Source organism: Taudactylus pleione, unplaced genomic scaffold (genome assembly GCF_031769625.1).
Source record: "Taudactylus pleione unplaced genomic scaffold, aTauple2 ptg000536l, whole genome shotgun sequence".
Classification (NCBI taxonomy): domain Eukaryota; kingdom Metazoa; phylum Chordata; class Amphibia; order Anura; family Myobatrachidae; genus Taudactylus; species Taudactylus pleione.
Genome location: NW_028284938.1, coordinates 4,645,163 through 4,659,898, shown reverse-complemented (window position 1 = coordinate 4,659,898; position 14,736 = coordinate 4,645,163). Strand labels below are relative to the sequence as shown.

The window sequence follows — 14,736 nt, the reverse complement described above, 5'->3', positions numbered from 1 at the left end:
GTCTATAAGACGAGTCACCCTTTTCGTCACTTAGGGGCATGCCCGGCACTTACGGATACGCCGGGCAGCCCCCAAGCGCTGCTGACAGGGAGAATAGATGCCGGGCGCATGCGCCCGGCATCTATTCACCGGCGGTGACCGGGTCACCGCACATTTCCCCACCCGTGGGACACTGCGACCCGCGGGTGAAGACGGCACCCACAAGCTGTGAGGGCAGGGCGCTTTTTGCCCTTCTGAAGGAGGGCAAGGGACTTTTTGCCCTCCTGAAGGAGGGCAGGGCGCCACGCCCCGCTAAAACAACCTAGCTGGAACGCTAGTCAATATTTGCAGTGTTGACCCTTCTTTTTCAAGACCTCTGCAATTCACCCTGGCATGCTGTCAATCAACTCCTGGGCCACATACTGATTGATGCCCACCCATTCTTGCCTAATCAATGCTTGGAGTTTGTCAGAATTTGTGGGTTTTAGTTGTCCAGCTGCCTCTTGAGGATTGACCACAAGTTCTCAATGGGATTAAGGTCTGGGGGTCTGGGGAGTTTCCTGGCCATGGACCCAAAATTTCAAAAGATTTCTTCCCCGAGCCACTTAGTTATCACTTTTGCCTTATGGCAAGGTGCTCCATCATGCTGGAAAAGGCAATGTTAGTCAACAAACTGTTCTTGGAGGATGTTTTGGTACCATTCTTTATTCATGGCTGTGTTCTTAGGCAAAATTGTGAGTGATCCCACTTCCTTGGCTGAGAAGCAACCCCACACATGAATGGTCTCAGGATGCTTTACTGATATCACATTCCTGAATTACTTCAGCTTTTGGTACCATTCTGTTCTCAGAAAATTTTACCATCCGGGTGGTATCAAGATGTAGCTGGGTGGTGGCCTTCACAAAAATGAAATGCTGAAATCCTGACTTTATATTGATTAAACTATAGAGTAACAGTTTATATATTCTTCAGGCCCAGTTGTCTGCAGCATTTTCATAATCAAAGTCTGTAGGATCTGATCCCTAAAGTGAAATCAGCATAAGATTATTTAGTATGCTCTGCTTCATGCAATTCCTTAAACAGGTTTTAAATAGTTTTAGACTAGAAAATACTCTTACACATTCACCCGTGCTTGCAGGTATCAGTCCAATGGCAGCTAGTTTTGCAAAATTTGTAAAATTTAAAGATTCTTTAAGTGCAGTTGTTGAACCTTTATGCATTATTTGTTTTGAACGTAGATTTTTGTAGGACTCTAGTTCAAACAATTTTGATGCAACTCTCTATTCTAGTTTACTTTTTTCATAGTTTAAGATTGCAGGGCTTCCATTTTTAAAATAATGCTCAAAAAGTCATTTTGATCAGGACTCTCTTACTGAAAATAGGATATGATTGAAGTGATCAAAAATATGTTCTACTAGCTGAAGTACCCGGCATTGTCCGGGTTAAATCTTTTTATTATGTGATGTTGCCCAAATCCATCCAGTTTAAGGCCAAGAACAGGCTCCCTGGGTTAAAGTTCTGCCCAGAACCCTAATCACTCTATTAGGCATCCCAGACCAATTGCCACCCCTCTGACGTCTTCATCCAAATCCAACCAGTTCAAGGCTCAGAACAGGCTCCCCGGGTCAAAGTTCTGCCCAGCGAACACAAACGGGCGGTCTGACCAGGACCTCAACCACTTAGTATGTCTTTTTGGATCCAATGTTCACAGTCTGCAAACTACTTTCCAAGTGTATTCAAACTCAAGCTCTGCACCAGGGTTGGTTGAAGACTGCTTCCAGCAAGTGTAAGCAGGTAGCGGTTTGCTGCTGTGGGGGTAAACGGGTGACTCATGTGACAATATTTGAGTACCTATGACCGGTCCCTGCAATATTGGGATACCCATCACCTGTCCGCTTGGCATGGCACTATTGGTGTACTTTAATTTCTGAGCCCACTGAAAGCCTGCGGGTTCTGCCCCCTCCCACGGGCCGCAGTGTCCCGCAGGTGGGGAAAACTGCGGTGCAGCGGTCTCAGACAGTGAATGGATGCCGGGCATGGAGTAGGAATCCAACTTTTTTTTTTTTTTTTTTGAGTGAGGGGTCCCTGGGACCCACATTTTCTTGCTCAACACGATAGCAGATAATTGCATATCTGGAAATCTTGCTTCTAGGTGATTAATAAATGTGATATTTGCCTTAAAAGCTGTAGCATTAGGGCTATTTCAGATACAATGATTTTGTCCGTCCGGACAAAACCATCAGGTTTTTTCCTATAGAGTGTTTGTAGTCAAATGGAGAAATGCATGCATGCATTCGGCCACGTGAAAACGGCAGTGTCGCTGTATTCCAGCCGTGAATAACCACTGACAAGAACGGCTGCTGTTCAGTGTTCAGTTTTACAGATTGATAAAAGATGAAAAACATACGGCATTAGCATTACACACGGCACAAAACCGTTGCATGTGAAAGTGACTGACACAGGGGAAAAAAAAAACAACAATTTTTTTCCCGTCCCGACAAAACAGTTGTGGCTGAAATGGGATGCAGTTAATAGACACTGAAGGACTACATGCCACCGGTCTATGTCCCGACAACTAAAGCCCAAAGGGGGAGTTAAGATGGGAGGTGGTATTTTGACGCCTATCTTAATACCGACGCTGGAATACAGAAGGACGACGGACCAATCGAGATAAGTCCGGCCGCTTAGACGCGGGAGGTTGGGGTGTTAGGGACTCCCGGGGGGACTTAGGGTTAGGCACCCCCCTCGGGAGTCTTATGGTGCATACACACGGTACGATCTGTACCACCAGCGACTTGAAAGATATAATTCAAAGATATCCTTCAGTGAAGTCATTCTGCCACATCTCTGAACAGGCAAAGTTGACGATATCGGCCAAGTTGGCCTGCATGCATGGACGATGAAAGATATCTTTATCGTCCATGCGGGAACATGCATCGTTGGTAGCTGACAGGTTGGCAAGTAAATAAAAATGATATGAACGATAACAATATGAATGATATAGTTATCGTTCAGATTTATCGCTCAGTGTGTACGCACCTTTAGGGTTAGGCACCACTAAACTAGGGTTAGGGTTGGGGGAGGGGGGTAGAGGGGAGGGTTAGGGTACTTACCAGTCCTAGTCGGGATCTTGTCCTGTTGGGCTTCTGTAGTTGGGATTTGAACCCGGTGGTATTTCATACCCATTCCGTCTGAAATAGCCCTTAGTAGCAGAACAATTTAAAGGTCTGACCATGTACCAGATTTTTTAAAAATGAGTAGCAGGTGTGCGTTGCATTCCATAATGCATAGTTTTGTAGTGTCAAATTCGGGCTATGGTGATTCTCTGCCACAGGGTTGGAACACGTGGACCCAGGTTGAGGAGGGAACAGGAGTCGAGGGGCCTCATCCTCATCCACCAGTACCGGATGTTGGCGGGACCTGACCAAAGGCGGAGTCTAACTTACTGGGAGGTGTTCACCAGTGACCCCTCCAAGCAGGTCTTGGGTTTAAGCTGCACCCAGTAAGCAGGTCTCGGCCCTTTGGTCAAGTATCCGGCTCAAGTGGAAAAATGGAAGAACACTATCACAGGGAAAGCACAGGAAACAAATATTAGAGGTTAGTACTGAATTGGTGTATTGAGTACACACTTAGTGGTTCCAGTCGCAATGCTGGCACAGGAGATCAACACTAGGATATAGTACTTGAATAATGTACTAAGTACACACAATGACTTCAGACGCAGAGCTGGCACTGAAGGATGATATTAAGCGTTGATACTTAGATGATGTATTAAGTACACCCACTGTGGCTTCGGACACAGCACTGACACAGGAGAATGGTATCACGAGATGGTACTTGGAGGATGCACTTAGTACGCATTCTGATGATTACGATTCAGTTGTGGAGTAAACACAGGAGAAGATTAACTAATTGTACTCAGAAGATGTTCAGAGTACACACACCGTGGGAACACTAGGAAGAAGTCACTAGAAGGAACGGAGCTTGGAACCTGGAATGCTGCAACAGCAAGTTTATACTGGCAATAACAGCATTGCACAGGTGTCCCGTGCCTGGTTATATACCCTAATGTAGCAGTCCAATGGAGGACACTGTCAGCAACCAATGCTACCTTTGAGTAAAGGGTTAGTCAGGTGAAAACAGACTGTCATGGCTGCGTCCATGACGTTAACTGCAGAAACATCATCACAGTGCGAGCACATGGATGTTCTAGCAGACCCCAGGTATAATCCTCAGCGCGTCACTCGCCGCCGCACCTGGCATCTGACCACACTAGAGATCAGGGGAAGCCTGCGCTGAGGTAACAGCCGACCCTAAGCCGCAACCTGACATGTAGCTTATAAAATAGGGTCTATTTCTGTTTAATCTTGCTATAGACAATGAGGGAGCACATCTGAAAGAATCACGAGTGAATCTATGAAACTGTATATTCTCATTTTTGCTTAAACCTTCGGTTGTGATGTTATTCCATTCCGTGGCCTCTCTTTCCAGTGTAGCAATGACACTCACCAAGGATTCTCTTTGTGGCTGTCTATACAGCAAAGTCAGACAGCCACCAGGTGTCACTAGCCATTTTAAGTTTAAATCTAAGGACTGTATAGCATATTTTGGATAAAAAAAAAAAGTTGAATAGTTGTTTTAAGATATCGTTAGCACCCAAATATCTCACAAATGCTTTTTGGACAAATAATGTTTTAAACAGCTCCCACTTGCTAGCTGTACTGATAGCCAGCCCAGATACTGCCCCACTTGATGGCTACATAGAAGGATCCCTGGTAGCAAAGATGTGGCCACTGAAAAGCAGAGAGTGGACGCAGTAGGACTACTCTCCGCACTTAGCACCAGCAACTGTTCACACCAGCAACCACACCTTTCCTTTTATAGAGGGGGAGTGATCTTCTCTGCCCTCCAGTCTAACATCGTCCTGCACTTTGACGCGGCAGATTTTTGCCGGGTGGACCGCCCGACAAATAAAGCGTGGGGAGAACACTCAATCTGAACATCTTCAATTTGTTGTTAAGGTGCCCATACACGTGGGATAAAGCAGTCGATCCGACGGATTGATACAATTTGGCTGCTCTATCGTACCGTGTGTGGGCATGATAATCGGACAAAGCGCGCTCCTGTGGGGTCGTACATCGCACCCCCAGGTCTTACTGCAGGTTCAGTTGATCTGGGTATGCGATGTGCAATCCCATGCAGCGCTGTGCGGGTGGGGGAGCCGGCATATCAGGCGGTCGGCCACCTGATCGCTCCGTGTGTGGGGCACATCGCATAGTGTATGGCCGGCTTTACTCTATTGCACTATGGGCTCTATTTATCACAATCCACATTTTTAATACAGATTTGAAACTTAAGGCTAAAAGCGCAACGTGAAAATTAATACTTTCACACATTTTATTAAGGCTCTATTGCCGAGCGACGAGCTCCGATATAAGCTCATCCTGGTGAAGAGCTGGAAGCAGAGCAATAGCTTACATAATCACTCTGCTTCGGGTCATTCTGGTTCTGGTCCTGTGTGGCTAATGTGCATGTGCAGCCGCAATATCAGGGGGCTGACAGAGAGGGATCTGGAGGATGTCTCTCCAGTAAAACTTGCAAAGTAGCCCCTAGGCTACTATAGAACCTTCAGATCTTTTGAGGCGTTAAAATCTTTTATTATGCCCGTTACAATTGTCTTTAATATTTTCATCCATAATTGTTTTACTAGAACAACTTAGTTTTGTTCCCTCAGATCCAGTATTGTTCTGAAATCTCCTATAGGCTGATGCCATCTTCAGCTAAATCCGACAACATAGCAGCCCCCATAATCCGATAGTTCACCTATCAGATTGTTCATTGCAGGAAAATCACATCGAGTACACTGAATTGGATAGGACAAATTTAAGTGATCCTTTAAAAAAAAAAAAAAATGTTTGCTTATAATCATTCAACAAAATCAAAGTGTGTTACCTCAGCATTATATAAGCAGTGTACTTTCACTACATACAAATGGGCAGAAAAACTTCTTGTAGCGTTGTTTGATGGTTTTCCTTCCAATAGAGAAAACTTCAATTGTTTGAGGTTTTTTTGTGACATTATTCTGCAGCTCGTGTTCAGCAGACTAAAGTATTGGATATTTATGTGAATTGATTTCAGTGTTTTTTCTGTATGCAGTGTGACAAAAACACTGGAGAAGTTGTCACATATGCCCCGGGTTCCTAGCTTCTGTCTGGTAGACCGTTAGCTAATTAGCAACTTTAATTGCCAGACCAGCTGTGAGAGGCTGGGTCAGTTTTCTAGTCTGTCTCTCCCTGCCTGGGAAGCAAGTCGAGTCCTGCAGAGAAAGAGACCATTGCTTGTGATTTTTGGCGAGTTGGACACTAGGACCTTCCTACGTGAGAGAGGGAATTGTATGTTAGAGCCAGACAGACTTGGAATTTAACTTTTAGGTTTTGTTTATTCTGTGCTCTCAAATGAAACTAGTTGCAGATGTTTGCACCAAGGCCCTTGACTGGTGTGCTACTAATTAGCTGCTACGTGCAAGGTACTGCCATTTACCCCAGGAGACGGCAACACTAACCTGATTTTGCAAGTAGGCTTTCAAAATAAGGAAATATGTGCCAGCGAAGAGATTACAGAATAGTGATATGAGCTGCTTTCTCTGACATAAAATGCTGCTTAAAAAATAAAGATGTAGCACCATGTACACAAAGAGATCCAATCCTTAACTGGATGAACATATAATCATATTTAAGTGTCTGCTACCCCCATATGAAATCTTCTTAAAAATGTCTTTGATAAATTACAGTATATGAAGACCAATCCAATGCATGTACATTTCATCATGACGGTTTGTCTATTAGACCTGTTCCAATAATATAAAGTAGTGTTCCTTCTAGCACCCTGCATCTGTTAAAACCTGTGCGGTTCCCCTTTCCTGCCTGGGGTACCGCTCTCTGGTGCTTGTAGCAAACTGCTGAATCTCAGCAGTTTGTTCCATCAGCTGAGTGTGCTAGAAGCACCAGAGCAGAGCGCAACACCCCAGGCAGAATAGAGGAACTGCACAGTTTTTAGCAGCTGCAGGGTGCTAGAATGAAGACTATAAAAGGGATATTTAACTTGATTGAGCTAATCAAATATGCTGGGAAATCACTGAACAACAGATCCCTCTTGGGTTTCCTGAACCCTTAATGAAACCAAGTTAGAAATCCCATAATTATATACAACATACATGGATAATAACATACATGCATAAAAACAATGGCATACCTATAATTATTAAAATGAACAAAAATAAATATTTGTTTACCTTGTTATGAAAGTTAGACTGTCCCGCTAAATCAGGAGTAGGTGATCTAGCTCTCGGACTGGGCCATTCATCCCCAATTAGAGAGGTACGCAGGGAAACTTTATTTATTTGTTGAATATAGAGGAAAAGAAGGAACTGGAGCGTGTCCACTGAAAGCTGTTAGAAAGAAGAGACGAACAATAAACTTAAATGATTTTCCAATCTTTTGTGCTCTTTCAGTATTTAACTTACATCCAGAGGGTCATTTTTGTTCATGGAAGCCTCTGCCTACAGCCATGGCCAAAAGTTTTGAGAATGACACAAGTATTGGTTTTCACAAAGTCTGCTGCTTCAGTGTTTATGATGGCAATCTGCATATACTCCAGAATGTCATGAAGAGTGATCAGATGAATTGCAAGTCCCTATTTGTCATGACAATGAACTTAGGACTTCATTCAGAGTAGATCGCTTGCTGCAAGTGGTCGCTCTGAATGAGGGTGGCCACTTACTTTTTTAAGTGCCGCCTTCTGGTCGATCTCTAGGCTGTGGGTTACCACCCACAGCTCTAGCGACCGACCAGGGTGATGGTCGCGATGGTCATCACCATCGCGACCATCGGGGCTTACGACCAGACCCTAAGGTTGGGTCTGGGCTCTCGTAAGCCCCAGGGAACTTCCTGCTCTGTTTGAGCAGGAAGTTCCCCACTGACATCAATGATGTCAGTGGGGCTGCCCCCAAACGGCAAGCATTCCGACTGGAATGCCTCTGTTTGGCCGGGCACGTCCCCGGCCCGCCCAGCAAACGGGGCGAGCTGTCACTCAACATCGACAGCTCGCCCAGTCTGCTACGAGACCCCTAGCGACGGAGAGCCCGTCGCTAGCCGGGTCTGGCACATGCGCACGACAGAGCCGGCACCGTCGTACGCATGCTCTGTGGGGACCATCGACCTGGTTGCGAGCGCATCAGCGCTTGCTACCGGGTCTGAATGAGACCCTTAATCTCAAAAACATTTCCACTGCATTTCAGCCCTGCCACAAAAAGACCAGCTGACATCATGTCAGTGATTCTTTAACACAGATGAGAGTGTTGACGAGGACAAGGCTGTAGATCACTCTGTCATGCTGACTGAGTAAGAATAACAGACTTGAAGCTTTAAAAGGAGGGTGGAGCTTGAAATCATTGTTCTTCCTCTGTTAACCATGATTACCTGCAAGGAAACACGTGCAGTCATCATTGCTTTGCACAAAAAGGGCTTCACAGGCAAGGATATTGCTGCTACCGTGTTTCCCCGATAATAAGACATTGTCTTATTTTTATTTTTTGGTCAAAAAAACTCCATAGGGCTTATTTTAATTAACATTAACAGCATCATGCCCTCAGTCCTGCTTTTATCCCCATCATGGCCTCAGTCCTGCTTTACAATTCTTTACTTACCATTATTTTTTTTTCCTCTATTTTTTGTTAGGGCTTGTTTTCAGGGTAGGGCTTATTTTGGACCGTTTTTCAAAAGTAAGGGTAGGGCTTAATTTTCAGGGTAGGTCTTATTATCGGGGAAACACGGTAGTAAGATTGCACCTAAATCAACCATTTATCGGAATATCAAGAACTTCAAGAAGAGAGGTTCAATAGTTGTGAAGAAGGCTTCAGGGCACCCAAGAAAGTCCAGCAAGCGCCAGGACCGTCTTCTAAAGTTGATTCAGCTGCGGGATCAGGGCAGAGCTTGCTCAGGAATGGCAGCAGGCAGGTGTGAGTGCATCTTCACGCACAGTGAGGCAAAGACTTTTGGAGGATGGCCTGGTGTCAAGAAGGGCAGTAAAGAAACCACTTCTCTCCAGGAAAAACATCACGGACAGACTGATTCTGCAAAAGGTACAGGGATTGGATTGCTGAGGGCTGGGGTAAAGTTATTTTCTCTGATGAATCCCCTTTCAGATTGTTTGGGGCATCTGGAAAAACGATTGTCCGAAGAAGGAAAGGTAAGCGCTACCATCAGTCCTGTGTCATGCCAACAGTAAAGCATCCTGAGACCATTCATGTGTGGACCAAAAAAGGGGGAAAGGCTGGGTGCTTCAGTACTAATCTGGTGCTGGGGATATAACTGCAGCTCACCAGCCAGGGGTGGCAAACCCCTATAAGAACATGAACAAAGAGACAAGAAGAACTGGGAGCGCTGTAATAGCAAAAATTAATTTATTGACCAAAATAAAAACCAAATTGTTAAAATCTATTAGCACAAAGTGATAAACAGACCCTTGGTGCAAGAGGAGATGAATGTAAAACAACCTAAACCGAGAGACCTAGGTCTAAGCGAGTGGCTCAAACACTGTAATAAGGGGATTCCCAAACAAAGTGAATTAGAAACAATGTGGCCACATTAAAATGAAAAAATTGTCCAATCAAATCCGGTAGTAGGTTCGAAGTATTACTTCATAGCAACAGCAAAATAGTCACGAGGACAAAACACAAAGTGAAAATCCAATTAGAATTCTGATCCAAAAGTGGAGTGATAAAAAATAAATATAAATTGCATGAATGTAACTTAGTTGGAATACATTAACATAATGGATAAATATATTCAATGTGCATATTGGATATCCTGCAATATGGGAACAGTAATAGCGTTTTAGCGGGGAGTGGCGCCCTGCCCTCCCCTCCTTCAGGAGGGCAAAAAGCGCCCTGCCCTCACAGCCTGCGGGTGCTGTCTTCACCCACGGGTCAAAGAGTCCCGCGGGTGGGGAAATGTGCGGTGACCCGGTCATCGCAGGAAGATTAGACGCCGGGCGCATGCGCCCGGCATCTATTCTCCCTGTCGGCAGCTCTTGGGGGTTGCCCGGCGTGTCCATAAGTACCGGGCACGCCCCCAAGTGTTACGAAAATGGAACGCGTCTTATAGACACGCCCCTTTTACAATGGTCACGCCCCCTTTTCGTACGCACGCACAAAAGTGCCCTATCTAGCTCCGGCGCTCTGCCTGCCGGTGGAGCTAGAGTGGATACGAAGTAAAAAGGTATCTTGATATGCAATCCACGTCTGTGGATGTGTACCTGTGCTCCCAAAGTGTGTCCGTGACTGGATATCCTCTCGTGAAGGAATGGATTATCCTGCAGTAGTTGTGTTGAGCCAGCACTAAATGGGGAGAGGCCTCTCCTATGTAATCACACGATGGGATCAGTGATGTCTGGCAGGTAACATTGGCTTTACACGTGAGGGGAAGAATCACTGCTCCGCAGTGAATGGCAAACGGCTGTTGGACAGATGATGCCTGTGTATTGGTGACAGGTTCTGCTGTATACCGGTGCACGTAGGGTAAAGGATCACTGCTCCAAAGTGAATAAGGGTCGGTTGTTTGGACAATGAATGTCTATGTAATAATGCAGAGTTCTGCTGTGTAGCGGTGCCGTGAAAATCAGCAGTAATGCAGGATGGCGTGAGCATTAGGTCACTAGGTTTCAAGGATCTCGAGCTGTGAGTGAACGTGACAGAGCAGAGCAAGGCTCATCCAGACATGTTTGTTTCAAAGAAAGGAGCTGTAACACATTCTTCCGTTTCAGAAGGGCAAATGGTTTGCTTTTAACAGTGGTAATTTTGACAGGACCTCGGAAGTATTGTTGATTTGTTACTCCCATTGCCAAGGGAGGGCATTCAGTTAAGGAATGCCCCACAGCTGCTAACCCCTCAGTAATTCAGAGATGAATATGCCCTGGTTTTTTATTTGAAAATTATGGAAGCTTTGCGCTAATTAGTCCTCACAACAAGTTCGGAAACCACAGGCCAGGAAAAAAAAAAAAAAAAAACATTATAGGTCAGTCCTCATCATTCTGCAAAAGTAATTTAACCCATCAAAAAATACTTATTTGTGAATAAGGTCGAATTAGATAAAAACTATCTGTGCACTTGCAATGGTTTAAAGTCACATGATGCAATTGAGGATGCAGTGTGTACAAAGCAATTCGGTTACAGTTAGATCCCCTTCAGCTAAAGGTCCCTGACCCATTTACTATTCATGTGGACATCTATAGGGAATAGAAACCTATGGCGGGCAAATCAAGCCACCATACCATAAGCGTGGCGAGCGAAGCAGCGCTTTCAGGGCATGGAACTGCACTTATGCCCTCACGCGGTCCGTACAGGACCATTAGCTGAAGGGGGATCTAGGCTCAAACAAATCAATACTGAAAAGGAAAGTCTTTTAAACACATTAAGAGTATTACTCCACTTTGCAAACACTTTCACAATAATTACATTAACTACATCGTTATATTTATATTGCACTAGATACTTAATTTCCTGTGCCTTTGCTGGAAGGGTTCAAAACATGTCCTGATGCTCAATATTTACATAAAAGCAACAAACTGGCATTTGTTCTATGTGACACAGAGGAAAAGTAAAAAGTTATTTATGAGGCATTACAAAGACAGTCAGTGCAGTAAATATATAGAACACTTTTCCAATTTTATATTTATCCATTATACCCATATGAGTGCTAGGTGTGTTAATGAGTGCTATATAGTATCATCAGCATGTTCATCCTTCTGGTTACCTTGGCTAAGTTTACATTCCATACAGCCATCAGCAGAGGGCGATTAATAATAATAATAATAATAATAATAATAATAATAATAATAATAATAATAAAAAAGGTATTTTAGAGACATACAAAAGTTGAATGATGAATTCATTATTATGAAAAATGGGATTTCCTCTCAGCGGACTGGAGCTGTCAGTCCTTGTATCATCTGGGATGGCCATTGGTGGTGTTACCATTGATGGCGATATGGCAAGTGGCCATCGATGGTTACCAACTATACAATGGATGACCATCAATGGTTTCATGAACAGATGGTCATCCCTGTTCTTTGACTAACTGGCCCGTGGGCCACATTTTCAGTGTCCCGGCACCTTGTAGAAACAAAAAACATTCTGTTATGCTGTGCCATCAATGGAGGAACCATCTGGTTCTCCCCCATCGATGGTAAAAGCATTCAACATCAGCCATAAACCATCAGTGATTATGAATCATCGATGGACGATTCCCATCATCACCCCATAGTAACTAGGGGATGCGGTGAGTCTGCCGAAACACAGGCATCGGAATCCCAAACGCTGAGACAACACCGGCGCCGAAATACTGTCATGACTCGGGATGCAGACATCAGGATCCCGGCAGACAGCACCCTGATCGTAAGGACACCGTGGAAAGGTGACTATCAGCCCTGGGGAGAGGGGGGGGGACACTAAGGTTTAGGCTCCGCAGGGGTTGTAAGCGTTAGGCTGCGGGAGGGGGGAGGTTAGGGAGGGTTAGAATTAGATTAGGGTACAGGAAAGGAGGGTTATGGGATAAATAGGACAAGGGAACAGTACTCATCGTTCCCCTGTCGGGTTTGAACCTTCGGGATGCCACTGTACTGACAGCCGGCATCCCGTCCATAGGTATTTCATACCGATTCCCATAGTCCATGACCACTTTCTGTCAGACAGTGTATATCAGTATATATGTGAAACGTAGAACAATATAATAATTCAGTATTACCTTACTCCTAACCCTCTCGTACTCCTCCACAGAGGTGCAGCTGGATACGGTCTCAACCCACTCTAGGCTCCGAGGTGCATTTCGCTCCGTCAGGCTGTGAAACGCCTCAAAGTAAAGCCATGCCGTGTCCTCCACTAGCTGCAGCTTCCCACAGGCAATGTGCCGCCACATGCTCCAGCCTAGGCGCGGGTAGCAGTCCTGCCCCGGACGAGTCCGCACGTATGTGGCCATCTTCCTCAAATAGTGCATGTTAAACTTCACCGGCGGCGGGAACTGAAGAACCCCTATGAGGAACGGTTCCGTTTTCCCCCACAGCTGGACTCTATACGAATCCATCATAAGGCGATGTATAGGAAACACCGTTCAGCATGCAGTATAACTTCAGTTACGCACCAACCGGCGGCGGCGCGCACCAGGTACCGTACCAGTACCAACGTTTCCTCCTCTCTCGAATCGCTACTATCTAGAGATTGGACTGGAGTTGGACGTAATGCAGGCGAAACCAAGGAAACGGCAAAGTGGGTGGGGCATGGTCATGGGCGGAGTATAAAACACGGAAGTAAGGGAAAATAACAGAGCAAGAAGATGAAAAAGGCAACGGAAAGTGCCTGCAAACCAGGAAGGGTCTTTGCTGCTAAACCACGCCCCCACAATCTGATTGCTTCACTGGGATTATAGTGTCAGACTGGGACTTTAAGTAAGCCACGCCCGTCTGCTCAGACTCCGCCCATCTCTGACACAAACCAAGTTCCCCGTCCTTCAAAAGTGAAGGCGCTGTTTTCTCTCCCACTGGCTGTAGCTGCATCATGTCCTGAAAGACAGAGATCAGATGGGAAATCTACAGGTTTATTTTAACATATTTTACGCCTTACTATTCGGGTACTAGTCTAGCACAGGCTCATTGTTAGTGCACATGCTGCATGCAATTGCAGCATCAGCTCAGTCACAGCAGGAATGATCACCTTTATATTTGTGGAGTATATGCGTTAGCATTCTCTATTACGAGGCTGAAGTTGGCTTCTTATTCGGCCAGCTTCTTATTCATTTCTTATTCACTTCTTATTCACTTCTTATTCAAGCTCCAGCTTCTTATTCACTTCTTATTCATTTTCCAGCTTCTTATTCAGAAAATGTTACATTAAAATATTTAAATAAAGTTAGATCACTAAACTAACACTATATAAACAAAGAATTGTGTCCCTTACACAGTTTACAATTATTATTTTCCTGGCACAACAAGGATTTGGGCATGAATAGGGCAGTAAAACGGGCACAGGCACCATATTTTGTCATTTTGAATAAGAACCTGTAGTTGTGCAGGGGTTAACTAGCTTTGGTCATCAAATGTTACACTTGAAATCCACAGAGGGTGGTCTGGTACATAAGACCCACTTGTCATTTGCCTTGACCAACAAGGATTTTGGCATGAATAGGGCAGTAAACGGGCACAGGCTTCAGAATTTGTAATTTTGAATAAGAAGCTGTAGTTGTGCAGGGGTTAACTAGCTTCGGTCATCAAATGTTAAACTTGAAACCCACAGAGGGTGGTCTGGTACATATGACCCACTTGTCATTTGTCTTGACCAACAAGGATTTTAGCATTAATAGGGCAGTAAACGGGCACAGGCACCAGAATTTGTAATTTTGAATAAGAAGCTGTAGTTGTGCAGGGGTTAACTAGCTTCGGTCATCAAATGTTACACTTGAAATCCACAGAGGGTGGTTTGGTACATATGACCCACTTGTCATTTGTCTGGACCAACAAGGATTTTGGCATGAATAGGGCAGTAAACTGGCACAGGCTCCAGAATTTGTAATTTTGAATAAGAAGCTGTAGTTGTGCAGGGATTAACTAGCTTCGGTCATCAAATGTTACACTTGAAACCCACAGAGGGTGGTCTGGTACATATGACCCACTTGTCATTTGTCTTGACCAACAAGGATTTTGGCATGAATA

At 44.8% G+C, this 14,736-nt stretch overlaps 1 protein-coding gene across 2 annotated transcripts in view; it reads right to left on the bottom strand.

The window, feature by feature from the left end:
• TBCCD1 (TBCC domain containing 1) overlaps nucleotides 1-13,374 on the bottom strand; it is a 103,665-nt gene extending 90,291 nt beyond the window's left edge. For both annotated transcript variants that reach the window (XM_088451052.1, XM_088451053.1), the window contains exons 1-2: nucleotides 12,780-13,374; nucleotides 7,271-7,426 (exon numbers count right to left, since the gene is read on the bottom strand). In XM_088451052.1, coding sequence (XP_088307178.1) covers nucleotides 7,271-7,426; nucleotides 12,780-13,118 — 495 coding nt within the window. In that variant the 5' untranslated portion in view covers nucleotides 13,119-13,374. The remainder of the gene's footprint in view (nucleotides 1-7,270; nucleotides 7,427-12,779) is intronic.
• Between the last annotated feature and the right edge of the window lie 1,362 nt (nucleotides 13,375-14,736).